Source organism: Syngnathus acus, chromosome 14, assembly GCF_901709675.1.
Source record: "Syngnathus acus chromosome 14, fSynAcu1.2, whole genome shotgun sequence".
Lineage (NCBI taxonomy): Eukaryota > Metazoa > Chordata > Actinopteri > Syngnathiformes > Syngnathidae > Syngnathus > Syngnathus acus.
Window position 1 is genome coordinate 5,922,537 of NC_051099.1, and position 26,852 is coordinate 5,949,388.

General features: G+C 46.1%; 5 protein-coding genes across 9 annotated transcripts; 4 read left to right on the forward strand and 1 right to left on the reverse strand.

The window, feature by feature from the left end:
- The first annotated feature begins 236 nt into the window (after positions 1–236).
- ncbp3 (nuclear cap binding subunit 3) lies at positions 237–4,683 on the forward strand. The gene is made up of 13 exons (XM_037269487.1): positions 237–443; positions 1,154–1,219; positions 1,296–1,401; positions 1,478–1,603; positions 1,732–1,857; positions 1,927–2,054; positions 2,151–2,259; positions 2,351–2,450; positions 2,552–2,658; positions 2,744–3,062; positions 3,186–3,334; positions 3,606–3,788; positions 3,870–4,683. The coding sequence occupies exons 1-13, from the start codon at positions 261–263 to the stop codon at positions 4,166–4,168; spliced, it is 2,001 nt and encodes a 666-aa protein (XP_037125382.1). The 5' UTR covers positions 237–260; the 3' UTR covers positions 4,169–4,683.
- Positions 4,684–6,943: 2,260 nt separating this feature from the next.
- On the forward strand, positions 6,944–15,831 carry pcf11 (PCF11 cleavage and polyadenylation factor subunit). Of its 5 annotated transcripts, XM_037269380.1 has the most exons (17): positions 6,945–7,310; positions 9,261–9,386; positions 9,604–9,786; positions 9,892–10,065; positions 10,269–11,389; positions 11,516–11,696; positions 11,778–12,087; positions 12,166–12,309; positions 12,446–13,581; positions 13,664–13,727; positions 13,826–13,951; positions 14,049–14,160; positions 14,288–14,471; positions 14,562–14,717; positions 14,808–14,900; positions 14,995–15,030; positions 15,106–15,831. In XM_037269380.1, exons 1-17 carry the CDS (start codon positions 7,077–7,079, stop codon positions 15,334–15,336), a joined length of 4,611 nt encoding a protein of 1,536 aa, XP_037125275.1. In that variant the 5' UTR covers positions 6,945–7,076; the 3' UTR covers positions 15,337–15,831. The 5 variants fall into 5 exon arrangements, with proteins under 5 accessions (XP_037125271.1, XP_037125273.1, XP_037125274.1 ...); XM_037269376.1 differs by having other exon boundaries at positions 6,944–7,310; positions 11,778–12,309; XM_037269378.1 differs by having other exon boundaries at positions 6,944–7,310; positions 11,778–12,309; positions 14,052–14,160.
- A 166-nt stretch (positions 15,832–15,997) lies between these two features.
- Positions 15,998–17,554, reverse strand: ccdc90b (coiled-coil domain containing 90B). The gene is made up of 8 exons (XM_037269381.1): positions 17,184–17,554; positions 16,969–17,072; positions 16,771–16,872; positions 16,653–16,694; positions 16,523–16,594; positions 16,413–16,466; positions 16,215–16,329; positions 15,998–16,144 (listed from the first exon to the last, which is right to left on the reverse strand). Exons 1-8 carry the CDS (start codon positions 17,398–17,400, stop codon positions 16,089–16,091), a joined length of 762 nt encoding a protein of 253 aa, XP_037125276.1. The 5' UTR covers positions 17,401–17,554; the 3' UTR covers positions 15,998–16,088.
- A 35-nt stretch (positions 17,555–17,589) lies between these two features.
- Positions 17,590–21,098, forward strand: alg8 (ALG8 alpha-1,3-glucosyltransferase). Its single transcript, XM_037269577.1, has 13 exons — positions 17,590–17,699; positions 18,136–18,214; positions 18,285–18,478; positions 18,541–18,650; positions 18,829–18,896; positions 18,966–19,083; positions 19,186–19,289; positions 19,364–19,484; positions 19,580–19,719; positions 19,827–19,966; positions 20,053–20,150; positions 20,427–20,499; positions 20,655–21,098. The coding sequence occupies exons 1-13, from the start codon at positions 17,611–17,613 to the stop codon at positions 20,881–20,883; spliced, it is 1,563 nt and encodes a 520-aa protein (XP_037125472.1). The 5' UTR covers positions 17,590–17,610; the 3' UTR covers positions 20,884–21,098.
- Positions 21,099–21,555: 457 nt separating this feature from the next.
- dpp3 (dipeptidyl-peptidase 3) lies at positions 21,556–26,799 on the forward strand. Its single transcript, XM_037269576.1, has 19 exons — positions 21,556–21,653; positions 22,244–22,409; positions 22,617–22,761; positions 22,861–22,950; positions 23,080–23,217; positions 23,304–23,378; positions 23,664–23,754; positions 23,827–23,957; positions 24,035–24,165; positions 24,255–24,313; positions 24,389–24,583; positions 24,663–24,775; positions 24,853–24,945; positions 25,047–25,109; positions 25,290–25,414; positions 25,506–25,626; positions 25,700–25,879; positions 26,012–26,174; positions 26,329–26,799. The coding sequence occupies exons 2-19, from the start codon at positions 22,285–22,287 to the stop codon at positions 26,466–26,468; spliced, it is 2,178 nt and encodes a 725-aa protein (XP_037125471.1). The 5' UTR covers positions 21,556–21,653; positions 22,244–22,284; the 3' UTR covers positions 26,469–26,799.
- The last annotated feature ends 53 nt before the right edge of the window (positions 26,800–26,852 follow it).

The window sequence follows — 26,852 nt, forward strand, 5'->3', positions numbered from 1 at the left end:
CTGTACAATAACAGGCAGAATAATTAAATACTTTTACAAAAGATGGCGGAGGTACTATAAATTTATGTTTATCTATTGCATTCATACGTCAACATTTGGGGTGTGTGCTGGGGGTCAGTTGTAAATAAAATATACCACTCCATACCAGTTGGTGGCGGTAAATGATCAATAAGCGATTTGCAAACCGCTACAAAACAACAAATAGAAGAAGTAGAACAGCCAATCACGACAGTAGTTAGCCGTTTCTTCGCAGCGGTGTCATGGCGGCGACGCGCAGCTCGCGGCTGGCGGTGAAATCGGACAGCGGCTCTGACCGCTCCGACTCAGAGTCGGACTCTGAGTCCGAAAAGGGTGCCCGCGAAGCCGAACCCATGGAGGTGGAGCAGAGCGAGCTGGAGGCTGAAGACATCTCCATCAACCGATCGGTGAAGCCTCTGCTGCCGGTAGGTTGTCCCGTGTTGGGCCTCACCAGACACGGCGCTGGCGTCTTCTGCATCCCGGGGAACTGTGAAGGGATACCCGGGGGGTGGTAACAATAAATCGACCTCGGCCCGGGGAAAACTGTTGGGAACATCATTTTCATCCTTTCACTGTCGGGTTTTAAGTCACTTTTAAACACGGCTGGCTGAATTAAGTCAGGCGTTTCTGTCACTTGTTGCCTGTTCGCGCTACCCTGTGGCGTTGCCTCCAAACTCGCTTCGGCAACGTGCACTTTAAACATTCGACGCATGTTGAAAAGCATAAGCGCTTAATATTTTCTGACACCGTTAGATAATTCCGTTGTGTTGTTCGACGTCTATTCATTCGGCTTATTCACAATCAGTTTTATTGTTTGCATGTTTTAAAGGCTTTGTCATGGTCGTTGCTTTCCATTCATCGCTTGCCCTTTGGGAGAAACAAATTAATTTATCCACATGAGTCAGTGATTGAGAATCTAATCTTTTGATTTTGTGTGTTTACGCAAATTTTCATTTGTACTTTTCAAGGTCAGTGGTTTGTATGTAATGTCTTATCCACACCTCGCACATCTAGTCCGGATTGTTCTTACTGCATTGTTTGGGTTCAGATGTCTGTCTCTCATTGATTTAAAGAGTTCTGATCCAGTTCAATTCCACAAAGTTTTGCCACAAGTGGTGATTTGCCCTTTTCGCAGGATACGGGCAGGCGCTATGAGAACAAAGCAGGAGCATTCATCACTGGGATTGATGTCAATTCAAAGGTTAAAAAAAATGAATCCGCCACATGAATTCTCTGCTGTTACACGTTGAAGGACTCATTGATTGTATTCCCACCAGGAGGCGATTGAGAGGAAAGAGAAGCGAGCGAGGCGTTTCCATTTCCATGGGGAGGTGAGCACCACTCAGCGGAACATTTTCCTGGATAAAGATGCCGTTAAGAAAGGTAAGAGGAGACGCAGACTGCAAAAGGATCATTTTTGTGGTTTTAATGGCTATCGTATGTGCTCTCGTGTCTTCAGCCATCCCCAAAGTGCGTATGGAGGCCGTCCACATCATGGGTGTTGATGACATGAGCACACAGGACATCTTTGGGTACTTTAAGGAATATCCCCCTGCGCACATTGAGTGGATTGACGACACTTCCTGTGAGCATTTGCACTCCACTCCAGTACATTTTTCCCTTTAGAATAGGTGTTTTTATTGTATACAAACAATAAAAAGTCAATTGTCTGTGATATGAACCCTTTAAATAAATACCAGTTGGTCTCCCCAGGCAATGTGGTTTGGCTCGATGACAACACGGCCATCAGGGCGTTCATCAACACCAGTCGCATGCCCGACCCACACGATGTCATCACAAATACGGAGAGCGACACCCAGACGGACAAGCCCAGCAAAAGTCAGTAAAGGAACAAATGAATCTCTGACAGGGTCAGGTTAAATGTCTTCACGAGAGTTTTGATCGCAGGTCGTCGAGGGTCAGATGACGGCGACGAAGAAGAAGAGGCGGAGGTGGATGATGAGGTGAAGAAGAGCAACGAGGAAAGCGTGAAAGACAGCGAAGGGGAAGAGGAACACGCGTTGGAGGCTGGTCAGGTACATAATAATAATAAATGTTTTTATTAATCGAAATTTGAAAGGGGAGCACCAAACTAATGGCGTCCATGAATATTTCTGTTGATTTGTCGTCAGGGGAACGACTTGTCACGGGCCGAGAGAGAATCGCTGCTGAAGAATGACTTGCGTCCTGCCATCAAGCCCTTTAAAGGAAACAAGATCCTTCTTCGCTTTGCCACCGAAGGTCTCCTCCCAGACAGCTGCATCTGCACCACCATGTGAGTAAGCGTAGGTGGTCCAACTAAAATGGGACCTTTTTTCATATTCTACTTCAGATGACAAGAAGGAGCTGGGTGCCGCCCGGCGCAGTCGGTACTACATGAAGTATGGAAATCCCAACTACGGAGGCATGAGGGGAATTCTCAGCAACTCCTGGTGGGTCAACGCCCCTCGTCGCTCCCTTTGAAATTACAGTGGCAACTAAGCCCTGTCACCACCCGCAAAAAGTACACAATTGCCTTTCTTATTTTCCTCAGGAAGAGAAGGTTCCACAACCGGCGCGGCCAGCGAGACGGCAAGAGCAAGAAACCTCTCATTGGAGACAGCATGGGACACACTCCACCATACACACATCGACATTCCGGTAAGGAAAAAAAAGCCTTTAGGTCAGGACTTATTTGTATAAAGAAACTAACCTGGAAAAACACCACGACTTTTCACAAATGCAGCCGACCTGGTCAACCTGCCCGAGGAGCCCATCAAGGAGGAGGAGGAGGAAGAGGACGAGGAAGACTACGGCGACGAGGACATGGACTCGGATGACCGAGTGGTAGAGTTCAAAGAGAAAGGAAACAAGGTCGCCCCGTCCTCGCGGCCTCAACTGACCGGGCCCCGGAGCAGGCTGCAGCGCTCGCCGTCCCCGTGGTCTGAATCGGACGAGATGGACTACGATCTGGAGCTGAAAATGATCTCAACGCCATCGCCTAAAAAGAGCAAGAAGATGACCATGTACGCAGATGAGCTGGAAGGGCAGCTGAAGAGCATCAGGTGTGAATTGCAGATTTATGTTTTGATGGTAGTAAAATTACTTAATGTTGCCACAGTTTCCTCAATCTCTCCTCACTGTTGTTCATGTCAGCCCGTGCTGTTCCATTGTCTTGTCCTGAGCAGAAACAGGGTAGGAGGGTCGGCATCACAAAGCAGAGCCAAGTCTCCGTCACCCACCAAGGTGACTGACGTGCGTCAGCTGCTCGAGGAGAAGAGACAGGGGCTGTCTCAGCATAGACAGCACCCCCCAGCAGTCAACAGCGGGAAAACAGGTGAGCCTCATTCCTGGTTTTAGTGTATTAGGGATCAAGCCCTGCTGCGAATAGCGAAAATCCGTAAGGATTGACACATTCCAAAAAGGTTTAGAACTGCCTGTAGATACCACCAGCATTAGTTTTTTCTGAAACATAATTGCTTGGGACCAAGATAACACCAAAGAGGTACTTTTTTTTTCATGTAGTGTGTCCTTCACGATAGACAGGAGTTTGCTGTCATTCCATGGCACGCTAACGGCCATTTATTACACTCTTGCTGTTTTTATAGATGTCCGACAGCGGCTTGGGAAGAGGCGCTACTCACCCGAAAGGGGCCGCTCCGACTCTCCCGTCTCCCCGAGAGATACGCCTCCCCCCGCCAGAGAAGCAGTCAGTGACGTGCACCGTCGACTGGGCGTTGCCAGCGGGGACAGAGGCCACTCATCCAAGTCATCCAAAGACAGAAAGACAAGTAAGTCCGTCACTGAATTCAATTCATCTGTTTTCTGTAGCACTTGTTCTAATAATTTTTTATTCCAATCCCTGTGCGCAGGCAACCTATGGAGCCGACTGGGCGACAAAGAGGAAAAGACGGGAAGTCGCGAGCCTGAGCCAAGGGGCGGGTCGTCTGGGATGTTCTCGTCTTCGCGCCGCAGCAGGAGACGCCGAGGTAGCAGAACGGAGAAGGAAGGCGTGGAAGAGGATGACTCCACGCTGCAGAAGGTGTGGGGCGCCATGATCAAGAAGAAGCAGGAGCGTCTCAGCCACAAGATGAAGAAGAGCCGGCTGGACAACCTGCCGTCGTTGCAGATTGAGATCAGCCGGGACAGCAGCGAGGACTCGGACGCTTGAGACAAATGTACTTTTTAATGATCATCATGATTTCATCTTTGGCACATAGTCATTATAGTTCCTGGATGGATCACTGGGAGGATCTCCTTGGCACCACATGCTATGGAATGTCCAACTGGCTCACCTGTGTCACGTGCTTTCTCTTAAAATAGAGCGTCCAAAATTTGCTTTTGGGTGACATTCAACATTACTTTTGTATTTTGAATTCTGTTTCTTTTTTGAAGAACTCTGTACAGGTAACATGGAACAATGTCGTTTTAAAGACAAGACCATCCCCCAGCAATGTTTTTTTTTTTATGACAGGAGGTTAATCAGCAAACACTTTGATAAGTAATCACTTTAAATGTCATGTGAAGCTTCTCAAAGGGGACCTAGTGTTTAATTTTATAATCATTAATTTGTCGTGTGTGTCCGTGGAACAGCAACAAGGCCAGTTGTAGACCTAATACACATGAGGCCAGCCATGCAATTAAAAAAAAATCATGAATAAAACCTCAAATGAACTGTTACAAAAAGCCCAAAATACTTAAACTAGTGATGTGCAGTCCAGTTCTTTTAAGTGAACTGAATCTTTAGAATCGGTTCACTCAAAAGATTCGTTCAAACGGATTGTTCAACGAATCGTCCCCCCAACACACACACTGATCCTTTTTTTTTTTTTTTTTTTTCCAACTTCAATAACACAACTAAGCAATACACCAGACAAAAAACAATCTAGTGAACACACGGTAATGTCGGCAACGCACGCATTTTTCTCTATACTACAACATCCCGTGGGAACAACATATACATCAAACAATACAACTACACCCCCCCCCCCCCCCCCCAAAATAAATATATAGTAATTGGCTCGGGTAATTCACACATTTCTTTCTGTAATACAACACCTACACTAGTGTTGGCTCGTGAGTGAACGATTCGTTCAAAGGAACGGATCCTTTCAGTGAACGAGAGTGACCGAATCACTTCCTAAAGTGATTCGTTCTTTTTCAGTTCATATGACTTCAACCAGTAGGTGTCAGTAATGCCCATTGAAGCTGGTGCCACCTCGCCGTCAAACATAACGAAGAAGAAACTTCCCGTTCACGAACGCATTTCCAGTTCATCGCGAGAACGGATCGGTGAGGGAACGAATCCTGACTTTCCCGTTCGCGAACGAGTCAATGGGTCAACTGCCTTCCTTCCTGTGCATCAACGGATCAGTCAGTGAACGTGTTGCGTCTCCCTCCTGGCGTGAACTATGTAAGCCAGAATGTCGATTTACGATTTGCCAAGGAAAGAAAGAACCACTCACTGAAACACCACTTCTTTTACGCGCGTTTTCTCCAAGCTAACGGCTTACTTTATTGCATGAAGGGATGCGCCGTTATGCAACAACGGGGAGATTCTGCTTCTCTTTGGGTAATCTTGATTTTATAACACTTATAGTAGTTTTTAAATAACGTGTATGCATATACACGCCTAAATATTGTTATCCAATAGATCTACTGTAATTTCACATTGAATTGCTGGTTTGAAATTTACTTTTAATATTATTTTTAATAAACATTTATGTTAAAACTTGTCTGGTGTTTTATTCCTTGTTTTTATATTCGCCAATTAAAACATGAAAATCAGACATTTGGTTAACTGCTTTATATGACAATATGTGTAGGTACACCTCATGGACACTTTAATAGGTACACTACACGAGGTAAAAGAATAAAGTGTTAATTGCACAATCAAGTATATTCTCCCATCTGGGATCGAACCAAGTTCTTACCGAGCAAGAGCCCGTGTCACTAACCAGTCAGCTATTTCGACCTGGCAGCCCAAGGTCGTCTGTACTCGTCAGTCCATAGTTCACGCCAGGAGGGAGGCACCACGTTCACTGACTGATCCGTTGATGCACAGGAAGGAAGGCAGTTGACCCATTGACTCGTTCGCGAACGGGAAAGTCACGATTCATTCCCTCACTGATCCGTTCCCTCACTGATCCGTTCTCGCGATGAACTGGAAATGCAAATCACTCATTGGTTCACTCACAGATTTGTTCGTTGGTGAACGGGAAATGCAATTCACGACTCGTTCGTGAACGGGAAGTTACGTCATTTTCTTCTTCGTTTTGTTTTACGGCGAGGTGGCACCAGCTTCAATGGGCATTACCGACACCTACTGGTTGAAGTCATATGAACTGAAAAAATCACTTTAGGAAGTGATTCGTTCACTCTCGTTCACTGAAAATATTAGTTCTTTTGAACAAAACGTTCACTCACGAGCCAACACTAGCATAAATTTAGCCAATTGAAATTATGCACGTAAAGTTTTGTTTTTCCCATTCAATGATTTATGAGGTTGGCATGTGGTGACAATCACCTGACGGGCGTTTTTTCGCTCTTTCTGTCAATAGGGGGCAGCGTGCCGTTTCATCCGTGGGAAACAACTACAGTTGCTATACTTGTTAGAGCAACGTTAACAACCAATACAGAGAAAGGCCAAATATTACGACTCATTTCGCTATACGATAATGAGGTGGAACATTTCGCTAGACGATAACGAGGTGGAACATTTGTTCTTGTGCCCTTTTGTTTTTCATTTTGTAAATATTTTACTTCCATGTGGCGTCGACACTCATTGCGTAACCGTTAAACTCGCACCGCTTCTCGCCACTGTGATTGGCTATTCTTTGTGTCTGTTACCGAGGGAGCCAATGGCAATATAACATTTGCTTCCGTTTAAATACAACGAGCCAATAGCATTGCGCTGACGCGTTTTGTGTTGGTGACGTATAAAGCCCTTTAGTCCCCAACGCCATTTTCTTGTCGGCGTCAGCGGGGACAAGACGGCCCTCTAACGCCGCTCAAAAACGGTCAAAACTATTAGATTCACCGTGAGATTACGCGAGGAATCCGACTCGCCACATGAGTTAATGAACTGTCTGCTCCTCAATGCATACGCTCACAACGAAGTTGGTGTAGCTATCCCCCGCTCGAAGATGGACGACGGCGCGGCGAGGGAAGTTGCCTGCCGAGAGTATCAGTCTTCGCTAGAAGACCTCACGTTCAACAGCAAGCCACACATCAACATGCTGACCATTCTGGCCGAGGAAAACGTCAACTTCGCCAAGGATATCGTCGCGATAATTGAAGCACAAATAAGCAAGGTTTTTATGATAAGAATTTTCTTTTTGATTTAACTGATTGATTGTTTGTGTCGGTGTATGGTAGCCGCTTGCTATCTTAAACATGGCGTCGGGCGTTAGTTATCCACAACATGTCGTTTCACCTTCGCTTTTGTTTGGTTACGTCTCTGTTAGCAACGCCAGAATACAAACAATTAATTCTATGTAGTTATAATTATAAAAGTAAAATTACAGTCATACTTGGTGTGTTACTGATGAAGTTTATCGAAGGTTTCTCAGTCATGACTCCCTCGTGCTACTTAAGTGAAGCAAAGTCCACCATAAAAAATATTCTATAAAAGAAATGTTTTCGACGATAATTGTTTGTACTAATGCCTACAGTGACATTTAATGCCGTCCTGTTGTTTCACTTGGCAATTCAGGCCAAGTTTATTCGACATTTTCTAACGTTAACAGGCCTCAATATGTAACGTCGTCAAACAGGAAGTCGGTGTGCAGAAATTAAGAGGCGGGGCGTGTATTACGATTCCTATATTGTGTTAAATATAATTTACGACCAGAATTTAGTCTTGGCGTGCAATTCGGGCCGATTTAAACGGTCATTTTTTTAAAAATGTAGGCCTCCGCGTCAAGTAAGAAGTTATATTTCCCTAAAATTAATAATAGCTGAATTTAAACGTCCTACTACTATATTGTACAATATATACACTGCATTTCCAAGCTTAAGCATATTGTCAAGCGAGAAGCCAGTGTCCATCTGTCTGCTTAGTAAGCGTAATATAATGGTAATATAAAAATGAATAGATTCTGTGCTTTATTGATTTGCTATTAATTTAGTACTGACACATTCCAAGTTGTTGCTCGTGTAGACTTGAGGTCCATATAGTCTAGTGTGCGACCTCCATTTGGGATAATCAGCTTCGACCTTGAGCTCAGTACAGAACAGTGATTACCCAATGCAGCAAAGTAAATACGTATTATTCCAATAGATGTTTGTTTTTTATGGTGGATTTCTGCTTCTTTAGTTGTTGTGTATTTGTTTGAACGTTCACTGTGTTCTCGCAGTCCAGAAATAAAAACCTGCTCCTTGAGACCACAGTGTTTTTTTTCCTCCCTTCCCTCAGTCTTAATGTGACAAATGGAGTAAGACTTAGCTGGACAACAAATGTGGGCTTCTAGTTAAGTAAAATTTATTCGGCAGTGCGCCTAAGTGCTCATTGTTTGCATTTTGCCGCATGACGCAACACATTTCGACCACGTTACCCCCTGCTTCTATCCGGAAGTGAATTTTGAAACTGTTGAAAGTTGACTGGCTAAAATGTTTAATAATAAAAAATGTGAAATGTGCTTTTTGTCATTTTTTTATTTCCCAGTGTAAATTATTGGTGCAAGTCTGGTTCCCTGTTCCTGACAAAGTTGAGCCTGACTGGCACGCTGTTAAAAAAGATCATTCCACAGATGCTGCGTGGTTAAGTTATAGACTCGTTTGAAAGCAGCAGTTTTCAAAAGCCTCCTCAAAAAAATTAAATGTTTTTTAAGGGTTATTGTGACATGGGTGGATTTTTTTTTTTTAATGACCCCAGAACAAAGTGACGAGTTTTGGGTGCCAAGACTTTCGCCGAGGGTAAAGTACAGAGAGTGGTTGGTTCATGGGAAAAACACTCTCTGGAGGGGAACTGGCTTAAGGAAGCTACGTAATTTTTAAACCCCCCTAACCCCCCCCTTTCTGGACATTTTCCCTCATTGACTCTGACGTGAATCCTCTTGGACTGGTTGAGGATGTTTTTAACTTGAGGATGATGCCACGTGGATCTTCACCTTTTCCCTTTTTTCCCCCCCACATCTGGACTTAACCTGTCAAAACATTTTTTGAGGGGCTCTTTTTGCTTCTGTTGAGCATTTTGCATTTGTAGTGAAATGTTTTTTAACCCCTGTTGTGTTCTAAACTTGTCGAGTTTTCTATCGCTCTAGGCCCCAGCAGCCGAGAAGCTTCCAGTTTTGTACTTAGTGGATTCCATAGTGAAGAATGTTGGAGGAGAGTACGTCGCTGTGTTTGCTAAAAACCTAATCACTTCATTTATATGTGTCTTTGAAAAGGTACAGTTGTTCTTGATGCCTTTTTACATTTCTTTAAACTCAGTCACTTGTAGCAGCCACACTTGTTGCTTGCTTTAACGTGTAGTCTCTTGCTATATTGTGCTTTATTAGTGTTCTGCAGTAAAAAATTAGTGATTGGTTAAGCATTGGACAATTTTGTTATTGATCTTAACACTTTCTGAGTAGCTGTGGACCAAGCAATACACTTTGTTTGTAGGTGGATGAGAACACCAGAAAGAGTTTGTTCAAGTTACGATCGACATGGGATGAAGTGTTCCCTCTGAAGAAACTGTACGCGCTTGACGTGCGGGTCAACTCCGTGGATCCGGCGTGGCCAATCAAGCCTCTGCCGCCAACAGTCAATGCCAGCATTCACGTCAACCCAAAGTTTTTAAAACAGGTGTGTAGTTAGAAAGGTTTAGCATTTTTAGCAACTCGTCATACCTGGAGGACTTTGTTCTTTAAACTCAAAACGTGTCATTTCTGTCCGCTATTCGGAATGTAGTCTGAGGAGACCCCTCCACGGCCTACCCCCTCCCAACCGCCTCCGCCGATAATCCAACCCAGTTTGACCCAAGAGCAGCGGATCAGACAGCAACTATTGGCCAAGCAGAAGCAGCTTCTTGAGCTTCAGCAGAAGAAGATTGAGCTGGAACTGGAGCAGACCAAAGCACAGCTGGTAGGCAAAAACGTAACTGGATTTGCAAAAGTTCATAATTTTGTGTTCATAGCTGTAATCTGTCCTAGTATTTTGTTTGTTCCTTGTAAAGTTGGCCTGAGTAGGGAATACATGTTATGTTAGACAGGTTTTTGCTAAAGGTCTTTGCCACATGTTTGCTTTTGTTCAATGTGAGTTAGTTCCAATAAAATATTGTGTTGCAGGCTGGAGGATTTTCTATACTACCAAACTCCCCTCTCGCGGCATCCCCGAAGCCAGTTGGCCAGCCCACCCCTGTGGTTCGACCCCTGATTGCTCCCCAGCCCCCAAGTGACCCAAAGTTACCCACTAGAGACCCACGTCTGAACCGCACAGGACCCCCAGTTGTCTCTAAAAGCAAAGAGCAACCTGCTGGGAAAAGGGAAGTCCCTCCTGCCATAGTAACCCCTGTTTTCACGCCAGAAAAACCAGCAGCAGAAAAACCGTTCCATTCACAAAAGGTATGGACTCCCAAAAAGGAGGAGAAGCCCAACATAAAGTCTCCTCCAATGATTAAAAATGTCCAGAGTAAAAACAAGCAGGCTGAGGTTGAGAACCTAAAGTCTGCAGACAACTCAAAGAAAGACCCCCGGTTGAAGAAACGTCCCCTGGACAAGGCCGAAGATGACAAAGTGGACGAGCAGAAGGAGAAGAAAAAATGTGGCGACAAACGAGACGAGCCGACGCGGGTGCCCGAGCTGCCAAAAGCCTACAGAGGAAGGCTGCAGAACGGCTTGGGGATCAAGCGTGAAAGCAGCGTGTCTGCGGAGAAGATCGGCGGCAATGCCCGGACACACGCCAGGAAACGCACACACTCAAGGTCCAGATCCCGCTCTCCCTCCTCGCCAAAGAGGAAAGGCAGGAGGTCGTCACCCAAGAGCAGAACCAGGAGTACCTCCTTGTCCCCGTCACGCAAGGCAGGTAAATCCAGGAGGGCCAAGGGTGATGAGCCACTGCACGTAAAGAATATGCGGGATGAGCGACCGGCGGCCAAGAAGGACCAGGCGGAGAGCAGGCGCTCCAAGACGCCGGTGGACGATCGTCCCTCCAAGACTCCGGCGGACGATCGCACTTCCAAGACTTCGGTGGATGAACGGCGGTCCAAGACTCCGGGGGACGACCGGCGGTCCAAGACTCCGGCGGACGACCGGCGGTCCAAGACCCTGGGGGACGACCGACGCTCGAAGACTCCTGCGGACGACCGGCGGTCCAAGTCCAGAGACTCACCACGGAACCAGGATGGAGGCAGCAAACAGGCCAAAGATGCTCCTTCACGCTGGCGGAGTGGCTGGGATGAGAACAAAAAGTGAGTCGTTCATATATTTTAATGTTTCGCATTCATCTCGATCGTGGTCAGCTCTCCTGTTAAGTAACGGACATTTGACACCCCCCTTCCAACTGTACTTTTTCCTAACAAAACTGTATGTCTTAGCACTTCCAGTCTTAAGCCAGGAGACTCTCATGACAAGCTTGGACCACAGAGGCATAAAACCTATAGCACTCCAACACGGCCCACCACCCCTCGTACCCCGAAACATCGTCTCAGTGTGGATGCCAACCTTCAGATACCCGAAGTCCTCAACACCGCAACTAAGAAAGACCTGCTCAGAATGGTATGTCTGCTCAACAAATATGAACTCTTTCGACTGAGAACTGTAATATCTGATTTTGACGGCATTGGTTGATATCTGCAGGCAAGCAAGAGCCTGGAGAGCGGTGAAATTTCGCAGGAGGACTTCCTGAACATGGCTCACAAGATCAAGAACTTCTTCCAGTATCAGGAGGAGAAGCAACAGCATCCAGAAAGTTGGGACCCTGCCGCCAACTTTCCTGGCAAGAAGACATTGATGGCCTCGCCTCCCGAGTCCTTTGACCAGGCTCAGTTGACGTACTTTGAGCACAAGTCCAAGCTAAAGAAGACACAGGTAGCTCATCGCTCCTCCGGGGAAGGCTGGGACGGTCTCGAGGAATGCGAAGGGCCAGGCCGGGCACCGCGGGAATTGGGTGAGGCAACGATCAATCGGCCAGCAGCCAGAATATTATTATGCATGTGTCACTCTAAAGTTGTTTGTTCATTAACAGACGAGAGGAGAAGCTTAGAACGCGAAGAATCCCGACCGCCGTTGGCACCAATGATAGAGGAGTACAACCACGGCAAAGAGTTCCCCGCCCTTAAATCTCTGCCAGGTCTTCGATTCAGGAGGAGGGCTGACCCCAGAGAGTCCAGTGAGTCTACACCATACTTTGATCACATTGTGCTGGACTGGTTCCATCATTCAAGTTGGAACAGTCAAAGTGGAAGGCAAAGAAGCAGTTGACGAGTTAATGTAACTCATCTCCGATTCATTTTGTTTATTTCCAGGTGAAAGAGAGTGGAACTCGCCCTTGACTGAGCGTCAATGCGAGGAGCACAAGAGCGGCTACGACGCTCCGCGGCGGTACGTCCCGTCAGCAGAGTCTAGGCACCAGGACCCTCGGCATCTGGACGGACCCTCCCACCCCGGCGCTCTGGTTCCCAGGAACTGTCCGAGCCCATCTGCTCTGGAAACTCCACTCCCCATGTTTGAGCGTGAACGCCTGTCGCCGCTTCACCAGAAGGACATGGCCGACATGAGCCCTGCGCCGCGCTTTGAGAGTCCAAACAGCGAACACTCTGATGATGGGCCGCTCCCTTCTGAAGTTCCCCTCGCCCCTCAATCGATCCTCCAGGGTCCTGTGCTTGGTGCATTGTTGTCTAATATTCATCAGTTGAGTAATTCCCCTGGACACACCCCTCCCCACGAAGGAGGCCCCCCACCTCCCCGGTTTGATGCTCCCGGACACATGGGCCCATCGAGAGCGCACCCGCCAGGCTGGTACAATGAGCCGTCCCACTTTGAGGGTCCGCACCAAGGTATGCCCCTTCATCACAACATGCCAGAGAGGTTTAACGGACCACACGTACCACAGGGATCATTGATGAGCACGGACAATATGGGCCGCTTTGACGGTCCTTTGGGCCCCACAAGGTTTGACGGACCAGGACCTGGAAACTTTGACAATCCAGTCCAGTGCTTTGACAACAACCTGGGACCCGGTCCTGTACCAATGGCCTTCCAGTCGCAGCAGCGACCAATACCCTTTGAAAACCCCGGAATGCGTCTGGAAGGTTCTGCTGGTCCAATGTGTTTTGAGGGACCCGGCCAGCCGGGACCCCGCTTTGACATGCCTCTCTTTGAGGGCCAGCAGGGTCCCCCCAGGTTTCCACCTCAAATCAACATCCCCATGCGTCCCATGCCCCCTCCCATGTACGACAACAACCTCCAGCCTGCGCAAAACTTCGCAATGGCCCCGCAAGCGTTCCCGGAGCCCATCAACCCTCAATTCCACCCTGCACCGATGGGTTTCCCCACGCAGCCCGCGGCTAACTTCAACATGCTGCCCGGGCCTCCGTTCAGCCAGCCGGGCTCCGCCCCATTCTTCAACCCCACTGTTGCTTCCGGTAACATGCAGCAGCCGGTGAGTGCAGTTCAGTTTGATTTCGGTGGGACAATTTGAACCGCAAACGAAATTGACAGTTCTTGCTTGTTGGTTCTCTCAGGTGAATGTGTTGAACATGAACCAGCCTTTCTTGCCTCAGAACGCAGCGCCTTTTGCACAGCCAGGTGAGATGGCAATGTTGTTTTTCACATTTGTTGTATTGAGATGCTAAGAAGTCAAATACTACCCCACAGTGTATCTGACATGTTTTTGTTCCCCCCAGCAGCTCCCCAATTGCCCCCTGCAGAGAACCACTTTGGTCAAGTCGACGTCAACGACTTGCTTTCTAAACTCATCTCCACCGGCATCATCAAAGGGTCACAGCCCGACCCGACAGCCTCCACCACCGGTCGGTGCACCTTTCTTTGTGGCACATTTTGACCACTGCTATATTAGGAACGCCCATCAATTTGTTAATATTGAGTTTGTCTTTTGTTCCCGCACAGCGGAGTTATCTTCAGCAGCACCAGAGGCGCCTCATGTCGAGGAGGAAGAAGAGGAGGAGGTCGAGGATGATTTCCCCGACCTCACCAACTTCAAGCTCGACGACATGAAACAGTGAGTTTTGTGACAATTGTTCTCAGACAAGTCTTTATGTGCTACTGAGAACTCCTTAGCTTTTTTTTTTCCTTCGATATCTAGCAGTCTTTCAGTAGGTTAACTCACTGACGCTTTTCATTGTCAGACGTTATGAGAGCGTGGTGACCAAGCTGTACTCGGGGAACCAGTGCTGCCTGTGCAGCATGAGGTTCACCGTTGCGCAGACCGACCTGTACGCCGACCACCTGGACTGGCACTTCAGGCAGAACCATGCCGGCAAGGTGGCTGGCAAAAAGATCACGCATCGCCGCTGGTATTATGGCCTCAGGGTAAGAAATCAGATGCTTTTTTTTTTTCCTCTTCAGCTTTTAATGGGAAAGCGTGGCGTCATTGTGTCATGTTCTCTCTTTTTTTGCCAGGACTGGGTCGAGTTTGAGGAGATCGCCGACTTGGAGGAACGGGCCAAGAGCCTGTTCTTTGAGAAGGAGAGCGAGGAGGAGGTTCAGAAGAGCCAGGCAGCGGCCAAAGAGAAGGAGTTCCAGAGCGTCAAGGCCGCCAAAGACCAAGTCGCAGAGGTGGGTTCCCCCTTCTTACATTACCCCAATTTGTATGCAAATTTGTCACTGCTGTGGTAAAAACGTCTGTAAACATCTCGACCGAACCAGTTGTGCGAGATCTGCCAGGAGCCTTTCGAGACATACTGGGTGGAGGAAGAGGAGGACTGGTTCCTCAAAAACGCCATCAGGGTTGATGATAAGGTGTGTGACTTTTTGCAGTGGATGTTTCATTTTTTGATACCATTTAAACTACCCGCTGACTCATCACTTTCTGCCAACGTTTCTCTCAACACAGAACTTCCATCCTTCCTGCTTCGAGGATTATAAAAATGTGAGTATCAGGGATGACGTCACCCCAAAAATATAAGTTTGGTGTTGTCTTACCCGCCTCTGTCATCCCCCTCAGACATCTTCGTACATGGACATGACGCCGTCGCCCAACAAGGTGCTGAGCGAACACCCGCTCGGCAGCTTTATAAAGGCAGAGGAAGACGAGGTTCCTCAGTCATGCGCTGTCGCCGCCTCGATCAAGCAGGAAGCTGATTCCGAGGAGGACGAAGGAGAGCGCGATGTGAAGACAGAGGAAAAAGAGGAGCCTCTTTTAACTGACGTGCAATCAGAAGAGAAGAGACTGTGAGTAGCTTATGGGCTGCGCTTTTTCTTTGTTTTGAAGGAAAAAGTTTTTGGTTGGTCGGCGATTAACTTGAATACATTTTGGTATTTGTGCCGAGTACGTCACACTGTTGCTTTGAAATGTTTCCTTTTCGGGCTCAATGTGTAAATGGTTTAATTTATACATTAAAGTATTTTTGGAATCTCTGGCGTACCAGTGATTTGAATGGAACTGGTGTCACCTTGTTCCTATAACTCCTCATTTGGATGATTTGATGACGGGCAGTTGCAGGGGTTGAGTTGTTTGTGGCCGCGATGAAGGTAAGCGTCAATCTTATTGATCCATGGAAGAGCACCTGATCAAAACAAACTTGCGGGGCACTTATTGTTTTTTTTTTGTTTTGTTTGGTGACATTTTTGGGTGTAGTTTCAATAAAGGTTCAGAAACTTTTTTTGTGTGATTGCTCTTTGGTTTAATTGTTCTGCTTTAACGTTAAAAATAAAGTTAATCTGAATTTAAGTGTTTTTGTCTCATCATTATGCAAGCATACTCAAATTGACACTTGATCATATGGGGTGAAAAAATACTAATTAAGTGCAACTCTGTGCCTTGTTTAAGAAAATAAAATTTACTGATCAAAATCAGAAGATAATTTTTCTGACAAAACAAATGAGTTAACTCGTGGTTCACGTCTTGACATGTACATGTTTACTTGACGATAAAAATAGAAATCAGCAGATTTAAAAGCACTTTCTCCGGCCGGCACAAAGAACGCGTCACCTCCACAGCCGGTAAACCCCCAGAGCGATGGCCAGGCAGGAAAACACAGTCGCTATGGAAACACAAAACACAGGGTTTATACAGGCTTTCAAATAACACAGAGTCCCATTGAGAATTGGTACCTGCGAGGTAGCGAATGGTCTCCAGTTTGAGTGACTCCAAGACCGTTTTAAGCGAAGCCACCCGCAGGTCCATCTTCTTGCTGGTCTCCATGTTGTCATGTTCTAGCTCGGTTCTCTAAAGCACACGTCAACATACAACAGGCATGTCAAACATGCTCGCCACATTGGCTGATGAAAGAAGTTTTAATTTGCTTTTACCTTTTGGTGGAACTCTGTGTTGGTCTCCATCAGTTTTCTTTCCTGCTCTGTGAACTGATACGGCACAGAGAGTTCAGTTTAGTTAAGTACACGCACACTCGCACTCTCACCATGTCAGAAACGCGGCTTCTCTCCAGGTTGATATCCAATTTGGTCTCCGCTCGGACTTTCTCGCTCTCCTCCTGAAATCAGACAGTTTATTTACTCACTCACAGACAAACACGTCAACCATAATCTCACCTTTAGTCGGTTCTGCAGATGCTCCAGTTCTCTCTTCATCTTCTGCAAGGAAACAAGTGAGCGTTTTATGCAAAATCCACCAAACATCTCATGGAATCCATCTGCTCCTTTGTCATACTATGTTCTCAGAGCGCAGGTTAGCAAAGTCGCTCTTCTCCAGAATCACCATGTCCTTCCTGATGGCGTCCAAGTGGGCCATGATCTGCTGCAGTGCGATTTCCTGCGACGAGATATTTATTTTCTCAATTATCAGCCACAGAGCTACCAGGAGAGTAATTGCAAGACCTTGTCAACAACCGAGTTCCTCTTTCCCCACCTGATGCGACTTGGTCACCATGTCTTTGTAGACAATGTCCATGTTGGCCGTCGTTAACATCACCAGAGCGGAGACGATCAGCTCGGCCTGGCGTTTCTCCAAACCTGGAGTGTGATGACAACCATAGAACAATAAATGAGACTGGCATTAATCAATTCCAATAACATCTTTCCATTTTCCACAATGACAAAGTCGTTAATAAGTAGTTCCCTCACCACTACTCGCCAACTCCATCACCATGGCGTGGGAGTCGAACGTAAGCTTTCGCTGCTCCAGAGGAGTTAATTCAACCTTTCTCACGTCAAACGTCGCCACCGGGGTGCCAACATGGAGATCTGCCGCACAAATACGAACATCAGTGGCTGGAGAGAGGGCCAAGGACCTCCACCTTTGGAGCCGCCCCAGCGTCCAGCGCCGCAACAATGTATTCATCCGGCTACCGTTTTGACTGTCAAAATGATATGAAAATAGAAGTATTGAAATTAAAAGCGACACTTTCTTGTTTGATGGTCAAAGTGATATGAAAATAGAAGTATTCAAATGAAAAGCGACACTTCCTGGTTTCATGACAACCCGGATGTACAAATGTACAGTACGCTTGTTGTCAATAAAGTTCTTAATTCAAAAACAACACGAGCGGTCATGGTGGCCGCCGTTGTGGCCAGGGGAAGCTGGTTTCCAGCGTTAGCTCTGAGGGTTTCCCTCTTCAAAGCTCTGTTTATCAACGCCTAGTGAGTCGAAATATTTATTGACGAAGACATTTGATGTTTTTTAGTCTATTTGATCCATACGATGGTTTAAAACTGCTCCTATATACTCTGTTAACATCCGCCTAACAGACTGACTGCCTCAAGATTATTAACATTAGCTGTATGATTTTGTTTTCTTAGATTATAATTTTATGTTCAGTGTACACTGCACAGTAGATTTTTTATGATCAAATACTGACACATACAGAGTATGCTGATTCAAACTTAACGTCTTGTTTTCAAATGTGTGCTACGTAGCTTCAGTCACAAGATGTCGCTGTTTCACCTTTTGATAGGTTAGAATGTGTACGTAAGTCGGAACGCATCGTACAACTTCACTAGCCTGGGTTTTACTATTTTATTCGGGCTTTAATTGCATGGCCACTGTGTTTGATTATTTTTCTATTTGTGTGTGCAGTCATTCCACAGACTTTGAGGTGCACAGGAACTGGTTGGCCATCACACACAGCTTGCCGGTGTCCAGGTGGTACCATGAGGTGCGTTTAAAACAATTTTCTGTCCTTCTAAATGTTGCTCCAGGGACTTAATTTGCACTCTTTCTTTCAGAATACATCAGAGTGGACGCTGGACTACCCACCGCTTTTCGCCTGGTTTGAGTTCGGCCTTTCCCATGTCGCTCGGCACTTTGACAACAAGATGTTGTCGGTGGACAACCTAAACTACGCCAGTCCGGCTACCGTCCTCTTCCAGAGACTCTCGGTCATCTTCACAGACCTGCTTTTTATCTACGCCGCCAGAGAGTGAGTGCAGCTACCATCACCACCCGTGTAAATCTGTGTAACAATTTGTGCAATGTGTGTAGATGCTGCAGGTGCGTTCGTGATCGGAAAGGAGCACGGGACATCTTTAATCAGCCGGCTTTTGTCCTGGCTGTGCTGCTGATCTGGAACTTTGGCCTTCTCATTGTTGACCGTATCCTTCAGCTCAGATTGCTGGTGGAGAATACCACAGCCTTGAAGTTGACATTAATTCTCAAAAAAAAAAGGGGTGGCAGTAAGTCTGTCCAGATGTCAGGGGGTGAAACAAGGTGAGGGACTGGTTCCACATGAGTTGTGGAAGTTACTCCTGTTTCCTTAAGGGCCTTCCTCAGACATTCATTTTCAATACAATGGCTTCCTCTTTGGTTTTCTTTTGCTGTCCATCGCCAAACACCTGCAGGTAAAGACTCAAACGATTTCCGGCTCTGTCGGGTCCACGCGCTGAACCTCGTCTTTCTGTCTTCAACAGTCTCAGCACCTGCAGGGGGCGCTGCTTTTTGCCATCCTCCTCAACCTGAAGCACATCTACCTGTACGTGGCTCCGGCCTACGGCATCTTCCTGCTGAGGAGCTACTGCTTTACACACGGTGACCATGACACAAAGGCTTGAAACATTCAATCCACACAGGCTGATTTATAAAAACCAAAATGTGCTGAACAACCGCCATTGTTTGTGTTTTTGTCTGAAGATGGCTCCATAAGATGGCGGAGCTTCAGCCCGCTTCGCCTGCTCGCTCTCGGCAGCATTGTGGTTTCTGTGTGCGCGCTTTCCTTTGGCCCGTTTATTACTATGGTGAGTGGACCTTAATAAGGACACAAAAATAGATGGCCAAACTTAAGAATCACTGTTTTTTGTGCCCATTGCAGGGTCAGCTTCCTCAGGTACTGTCCCGCCTCTTCCCCTTCAAACGAGGACTCTGTCACGCCTACTGGGCTCCAAACGTGTGGGCCCTCTACAACATCCTAGATAAAAGCCTAGCCACGCTGGGTAAGAATAAAAATGCAGCGCATTCTTGTTTTCTGTTGCACTGGTTCACTGGGAATCCACAATGAAGATTTTAAAATAATGAACATTGTTGACAGGAGTTCGTTTGAAGCTTCTGAAAGAGACGACACTCCCTCGGGCCTCCATGACGGGCGGGTTGGTTCAAGAATTCCAACACTCTGTTCTTCCTTCTGTCACTCCGTCTGTCACACTCATCTGCACTCTGCTGTCCATCCTGGTCTGTGCTATTATTATTATTGTTATTGCCCACAGAAATAACAATCATGGTTTCAAATTACTGGCTCTCCCTGACGCCTTTGTGCATTTGCCTGAAACTCTATTTAGCCGGCATTGGCGTCCATCTGGCGCCGTCCTCGCGGCGCTCGTGGGTTTTTACGCTGCCTGCTGCTGTGCGCGCTCGCCTCCTTTGCCTTCGGCTGGCACGTCCACGAGAAAGCCATCCTCATCGCCATCGTGCCTCTCAGGTCTGGGATTGACTCCTTGTTTTTGTCTATGCTGAATACTAGTTTGTCATTTTGAAATGTTCTTTACTTTTTCTCCTTTGACATAGTCTGCTGGCAGTCGAGAGCAGAGAGGACGCTGGGATCTTCTTGCTTCTCAGCACAGCGGGTCATTACTCGCTCTTTCCCTTGCTCTTCACCCCGGCAGGTACAGTGCGAGACAAAATTAAGTACAAGTATTAAGTATGCTGTGCTTTTATGAAGTGGAGTGCTATGGACATTTTTTGTTGCTGTTTTGGGAGGCCTAGGACAAATTAATAGCATTTGTATTCATTTCAATGGCAAAGGATGATTAGAGGTTTTTGAACTAATTAAAGTTTTAGGTCAAGGCACCACTTTATTTTGATATCAACCCTCTCTGTAATAATTGTATCACCTGTGTTGCAACCGTAAAGTGATACAAAAACATCTTTTTTATTGGCAGAGCTGCTCATCAAATTTGCACTGATGCTGATATTCACCATCTTCTCTTTTGCTGCTCTGGGGAGACTCCACAGGTGCAAGAAACTCACCCCATTCCCTTTCCTCCATGCTTTTATAGCAGTAACATCAACATGAGTTGATATTGTTAGTTATTATTAGCACAGAAATACAGTACATCATGCACGAGGCTTTATGTCGGATATGTTGCTGTACCGTTGTCTCATTTCAGTGGGCAGGGGTCCTTGCTTCACCCCCTGGAGGTGGTCTACCTCTCAGGTCTAGTTGTAGTGGCCGTCGCTTGCGAGCTCGTCTTTCCTTTGACGCCATGGCAACAGAAGCTGCCCTTCCTCCCGCTGCTGGCCACGTCCGTTTACACCGCATTGGGCGTCTGCTACTCCTTCTTACGTCTCTACGTGACGCTGCTGCGACAAGACAGTGAAAAGTCCAAACAGCTATGAAACACTGTGTCGCGGGTTTCCATTCCTGCGCTGAAGTTTGTCAGGCAACCAGCAGGAATGCAAGAACTGTTTACCTTCAAGGGATCAATAAAGTTTCTGTTTTGCATCTTGCACTGGTTCTAACAAGTCAGATACAAAGTCAGTGCGTGTTTTTCGGCGATTTTAACCTGTTAAACTGTTAGTTACAAGTTCAACAGTGACTTCTATCCAAACTAGAAAATGGGGGGTTCGAATTGGGGTTTCAAACTTGGTTTAGGGTTTCAGGGCAGGGATTCAAAAATGCCATTGTAGGTTTTTTTAATGACTAACTATAGTAAGAAATTATAAAAGAAAGTATACGTCCAGTGAGGCTTTTAAAAATGACCTCGTATAGTAAGACTTTTAATTTGAATGGCCTGTCACGCAGTGATTGGTCATATTTGCTGCCCATCACAATGTTGGAGATCTGATAGGTAGAGAGGCAGGCCATGATAATATGCTCTCTGTCAAATCATTGATTGAACATGTTTTCTACTTCATGAATATATAATATTTATAATCTTGTCTTTTGTATATTTGGGGGAAATAATATTATGTAATCGCCTTCCTCGATGTTTGCTATGAGACGAATATAAAAGACCGGTAGTGCCATTACGTGATTGGTCAGTGTTTTCGTCGTCATAATTCTACAAGCTGTGATAGGTCAAGAGGCGGGGCTGAGGAAATAGCCAGGAAGTGTGCAGCGTGAGACTGCACTCTGACATGAGCCGGAGCTGTCGACGTTAAACAAGGTAACCCGTTGTTGCTTTCAATAATTCATTGTTAACTCTCCACAAGAAAGGATTCAACATTTATTAAGTTCATAAATACAGGTTGTGACTTGAGTTCCAGTTCGTTGAAGTAGTACTTCCATTTTACGAAGTAAAAGCACGTAAGCAATCGGCAATTAATTATGCTAGTAGTTCTACGATGTTTGCTCTAGCAGCTGGCGATTAAACCTTCTTCCAGTATACGATTACTGTACACCAAATGCATAACACTTAATAATAATAATAATTTCCATTGAATAACTTGGAACGTGATCGGCGGATGGCGGCCGAATTAGTTTGCACACGCGTCAATTTGTACCTTTCAGTTTCGACTCCCACTTTCCCCCCTCACTGTCAAATTGAAACTGAAAGAAGTAATGACTTCTTCCTCTAGTCTTTTCTTCCTATTTATATTGTTTTCTACACTATTAACCATTCATGAATTAGTCTGTAAAGACCATGGATTGCATCAGAATCAATGGAAACATATTGCATTTGTGTATAAATGACAGAAAATAACCACTTTATCTAAATGTCTGTTCTCACTGTTTCTTTTCCCCACTTCCTTCCAGAGTTGAGTTATTTCTTATCAGTGATACCCTCGCACTCAAAGATGGTGGACTCTCAGTACTTCCTACCAAATGACATCGGCATCTCTGCTCTCGACTGTGCCGAGGCTTTTCGCTTGCTCTCCCCGCAAGAGAAGATGTATGCCCACTACCTGTCACGCGCTTCTTGGTACGACTTCGCCGTCCTCTCGGGCCGGGGGGGAGCAGCTGATGTATTGATTACGTGCGTCGTTGCGGGGCTTAGAGACCAAGCCCTGATGAGAACAGCGAGAGGTTAATGGGGGCAGATGGGGAATTGTGATTAGGTGTGGGTAAGGTGTGCAATAAATCAAATTCATTTAAATGTCAAATAAATCAACCAATGCTTGTGTCTTAGGTATGGAGGCCTTGCTGTGCTCCTGCAAACATCCCCGGAGTCGCCTGTCATCTTCGTCCTTCTGCAGAGGATCTTCCGAAAGCAGTCACCTGCGCAGCTGCAAGCTGTAGCAACAGCGGCTGGACTGACCTCAGAGGAGTACCAAGTATGTCCTCTTTATGTATTTATTTTTTTATTACCATGGTTTCTATTCACACATTTGTTGTGCATCAAGTATCACTTTTTGTGTCCTGTTTGTTTTCAGGCCTTCTTGGTGTATGCAGCAGGTCTCTACGCCAACATGGGAAACTACAAGTCTTTTGGAGATTCCAAGTTTGTCCCTAATTTGCCAAAGGTACAAATATTTTGGATCTGTTATAGAGCCACATAAAACTGCTGCTACAAATGTCTCCTTCATGTTATGCTTGGCCACTGCTTTTATTTAATTTTATGTTATTTTTTACCAAATCTTAATTTCAATCAGGAAAAGATGGACGCTCTAGTGAGGGCCAGCAAGGCTTTTCGTGATGACCCTGCTGAGATTGGTGCTCTGTGGGACAGTTGCTCATGTCTCATCTACTCCCTGAAGGACAAACAGAAACAACTGGGCCTTGGCGACAAGGTGGGCACTTATAGCCTTTCAAACGCAGACTCCGAGCAAAATGTTGTTGGTGATCATACTGCAGCTCATGTCTTGTCACACTTCAGGGAATTACCACCTACTTCTCCGGGAACTGCAGTTTGGAAGATGCTGAGCTGGCCCAGAAGTTCCTTGACTCCAAGGTAAGCCTGACTCACATTGGGATTTAAATTGCACTGCAGCTAGCAAATATTTGTTTTGAATGTAGTATCCTACCCAATTAATTAATTGGATACAAATCTGTATATTAAACAATTCCACACATGATATTGATTTTGATGCAACAAATATTACAGTGCTCTTTATAATGGAAACACTTGTGGGGCCAGATTAAAAATAAAACAAGTGGGTCTTTTCCCATCTCTGGTACAAACCAAGCTAATTTCCTTTTCTGTCCGATATGCTTACCTCTCACTTGTGTTCTTCAGAAACTGTCTGCTTACAACACCCGGCTGTTCAAAAGTCAAAATGGCGAGAAAACCTGCTACGAGGTTCGCTTGGCCTCCGCTGTGAAAAAAGGTCAGTCGTGAAACGGGATAACTCAAAAGGTATATGCAGGAGATGGCATTAACGCACACGATTGCTGCACAGACTGCACGGTGGATGGAGAGTGTGAGTCCTGCTGCGGGTGCTTTGACTTTGAGGGCAAAGAGTTCTCAGTGAAAAGGGGGGACTACGCCCCACTTATGGAGAGGGTCTGTTATTATCTTCAGAAGGCTCAGGTGAGTGAGAGGATTGATTTGTTTTTCAAACAACGGCGGTTGATTTCAAATTGGTTGCCGGTTCAATTGAAACCCAGGACCACGCCGCCAACGAGAACCAGAAGAAGATGCTCGAGCAGTACAGGCAGAGCTTCACCTTGGGCTCGGTGGAAGCCCACAAGGAAGGCTCGCGCTACTGGATTAAAGACAAGGGACCGATTGTGGAGAGGTGAGGCCACGTAATGGAGTAGAATTCATTTCTGACTCATTCAGGTTCCGCTTATAATCTGTTGGACGTCCCCCCCACCCTCTTCTCAGCTACATCGGCTTTATCGAAAGCTACAGGGACCCCTTTGGCTCACGAGGAGAGTTTGAAGGTAGCTTGCCGGTGAACTTTCTGGATTTTTGTTTTGCTGCCATTCTTAACATGCTTCTCGCCGCGTCTGCTTTAGGTTTCGTGGCGGTCGTGAACAAGGCTATGAGCGAGCGCTTCGCCAAACTCGTAGGCTCGGCCGAAGTGCTGCTCCCTGAGCTTCCCTGGCCGAAGGAATTTGAGAAAGACACTTTCCTCAAACCGGACTTCACTTCCCTCGACGTCCTCACCTTTGCTGGCAGCGGCATTCCAGCTGGCATCAACATTCCCAACTGTACGTCTGCTAACATGTCAAGATTTTTCTGGGTTCATTATTGCACTAAAAAAATACGTGCATGTTTTTCTCAAACTAGATGATGACATCAGGCAGTCTGAGGGCTTTAAAAACGTTTCCCTTGGAAATGTTCTGGCCGTGGCTTACTCTACAGATAAAGAGAAATTAACATTCTTGGAGGAAGACGACAAGGTGAGGCAACCAGGATGACCACTCGGTCACAATCCACACTTTCAAATTTTGAATTTGGGTGTCCTTGTGTGTGCCAGGATTTGTTTGTCAAGTGGAAGAGTCCATCGTTTGAGGTGCAAGTCGGCCTTCATGAATTGTTGGGCCACGGAAGTGGCAAGTTGTTTGTCCAGGTCTGTCAACAAGATGAATAGTAATGATTTGTGACAAAATATGACATTGGCCTGTTTGCTGTAATTGGCTATGAAATGTTGTTGTGTGGCTTCCTCTACAGGACAACAAGGGCAAGTTCAACTTTGACCAAAACAAAGTGATCAACCCAGAAACGGGCAAACCGGTGAGTCTGTCTTCCACTTGTGGATAAAATCCAATATGTATCGGAGATCTGTGTTATTTGAAATATTCATGGAAATGCAGCAGCCTTTGTGTGATATACATTCTGCAATTTGTACATAAATTGAATGTTTACTTTAGGTGCAGAGCTGCAGTTCCTCATGATGTGTGCGTGTATTTTTAGGTTTCTAGTTGGTACCAGGACAGCGAGACATGGGACAGTAAATTCTCAACCCTTGCCTCCTCTTATGAAGAATGCAGAGCAGAGTGTGTGGGACTCTACCTGTCGCTCATTAAGGACGTGCTTAGGTGGGTGATGTGATTGTTGCTATTTTTATTTTTTTTTTGCTAAGCTTAAGGAATCTTTTCAATGTTAGCCACTGCAATTTTTGTGCTGCAGTATTTTCGGGCATGAGGGCCAGGACGCTGACGACGTGGTCTATGTGAACTGGCTGAGCATGGTGCGAGGCGGACTGCTGGGCCTGGAGTTCTACACGCCTGAGAGCAAGAGCTGGAGACAAGTGAGCTATCAATGAACCTTGCGGTCCTCCAAGATGACAGGATCAAATACAAAACGTGGCTTTCTTGTCCCAGGCTCACATGCAGGCACGTTTTGTGATCCTGCGCGTGTTGCTTGAGGCCGGTAAGGGTCTGGTGGGCCTGAAGGAGGTCACCGGGGCCGACGGCAAACCAGACGCTCGCATCACACTAGACCGAAGCAAGATCCGCACCGTCGGCAAGGACGCCATCCATAAGTTCCTTTGTAAACTGCAGGTATTTATTCCAAAGTCCATACATGGAAACAGAAAAGTCTTCCATTACTCTTGAGTAGAGCGATTAAGAATGACTATTTCCATAATGTATTATTTTTAAACATGCTTTTATCCCGCATTCTCCATCTTGCAGGTCTTCAAGTCGACAGCTGATGTGGACAAAGGGCGAGCCCTCTATGAGGGCTACTCCACCGTGAGCGAGAGCGGCGCCCACAACTTCCTGCGCCTTCGTGAAACGGCGTTGCTGCGGAAGGAGGATCGCAAGATGTTTGTCCAAGCCAACACCAGAATCAGTGGTATGTTCTCACCCCGCAGCAGAGGACCATGTATTAGCATCGCACTCGCATTGTGGGAATATAAGAAAACCCCAGCTGTTTAGTTTACAGGGTTGTTTTCTGCACCCCGCGCCAAAAAACACTGACTTGGTTTTCGTACTTTGTGCTTTTCCAGAGGAGAGTGTCGAGCTGGTCCAGTTTGAAGGCAGTGCATCAGGCTTGATCCAATCCTTCATTGAGCGCTTTGACGACAACGACAAACTTGACGCTGACCTCTTGGCATTGAGCAAAATGGATTCTTCCTGTTGGTGTTGATATGGAGGATGAGGTTTCTCAGTTTTGGGGCTTCTTCAAGTCTTCATTCACCAAATCGTAGAGTCACAAAATTAGAACAGAGCTACTGTAAACTGAACCTCAGCATTGGTCCTGAGTTTTCAAATTGCTGACACATCCTGTATGTACTTACTGGCATACAACAAAACTTGAAATAATGACAGTCCAAAACATGTTGACCTAGCTTTAATTTTCCATGTTTAGACTATTAAAATACTGCCATAGCTTGTTAATTTTGGACAAATGTCAAAACAATGAAATGCATTTTTTCAGAAAATATGATCTGCAAAAATAAAACATTTGATAAAACTTACTGAACGTGTAATCCTTTCGAAACAATTCGTTATAGACTGTACACAATGAAAT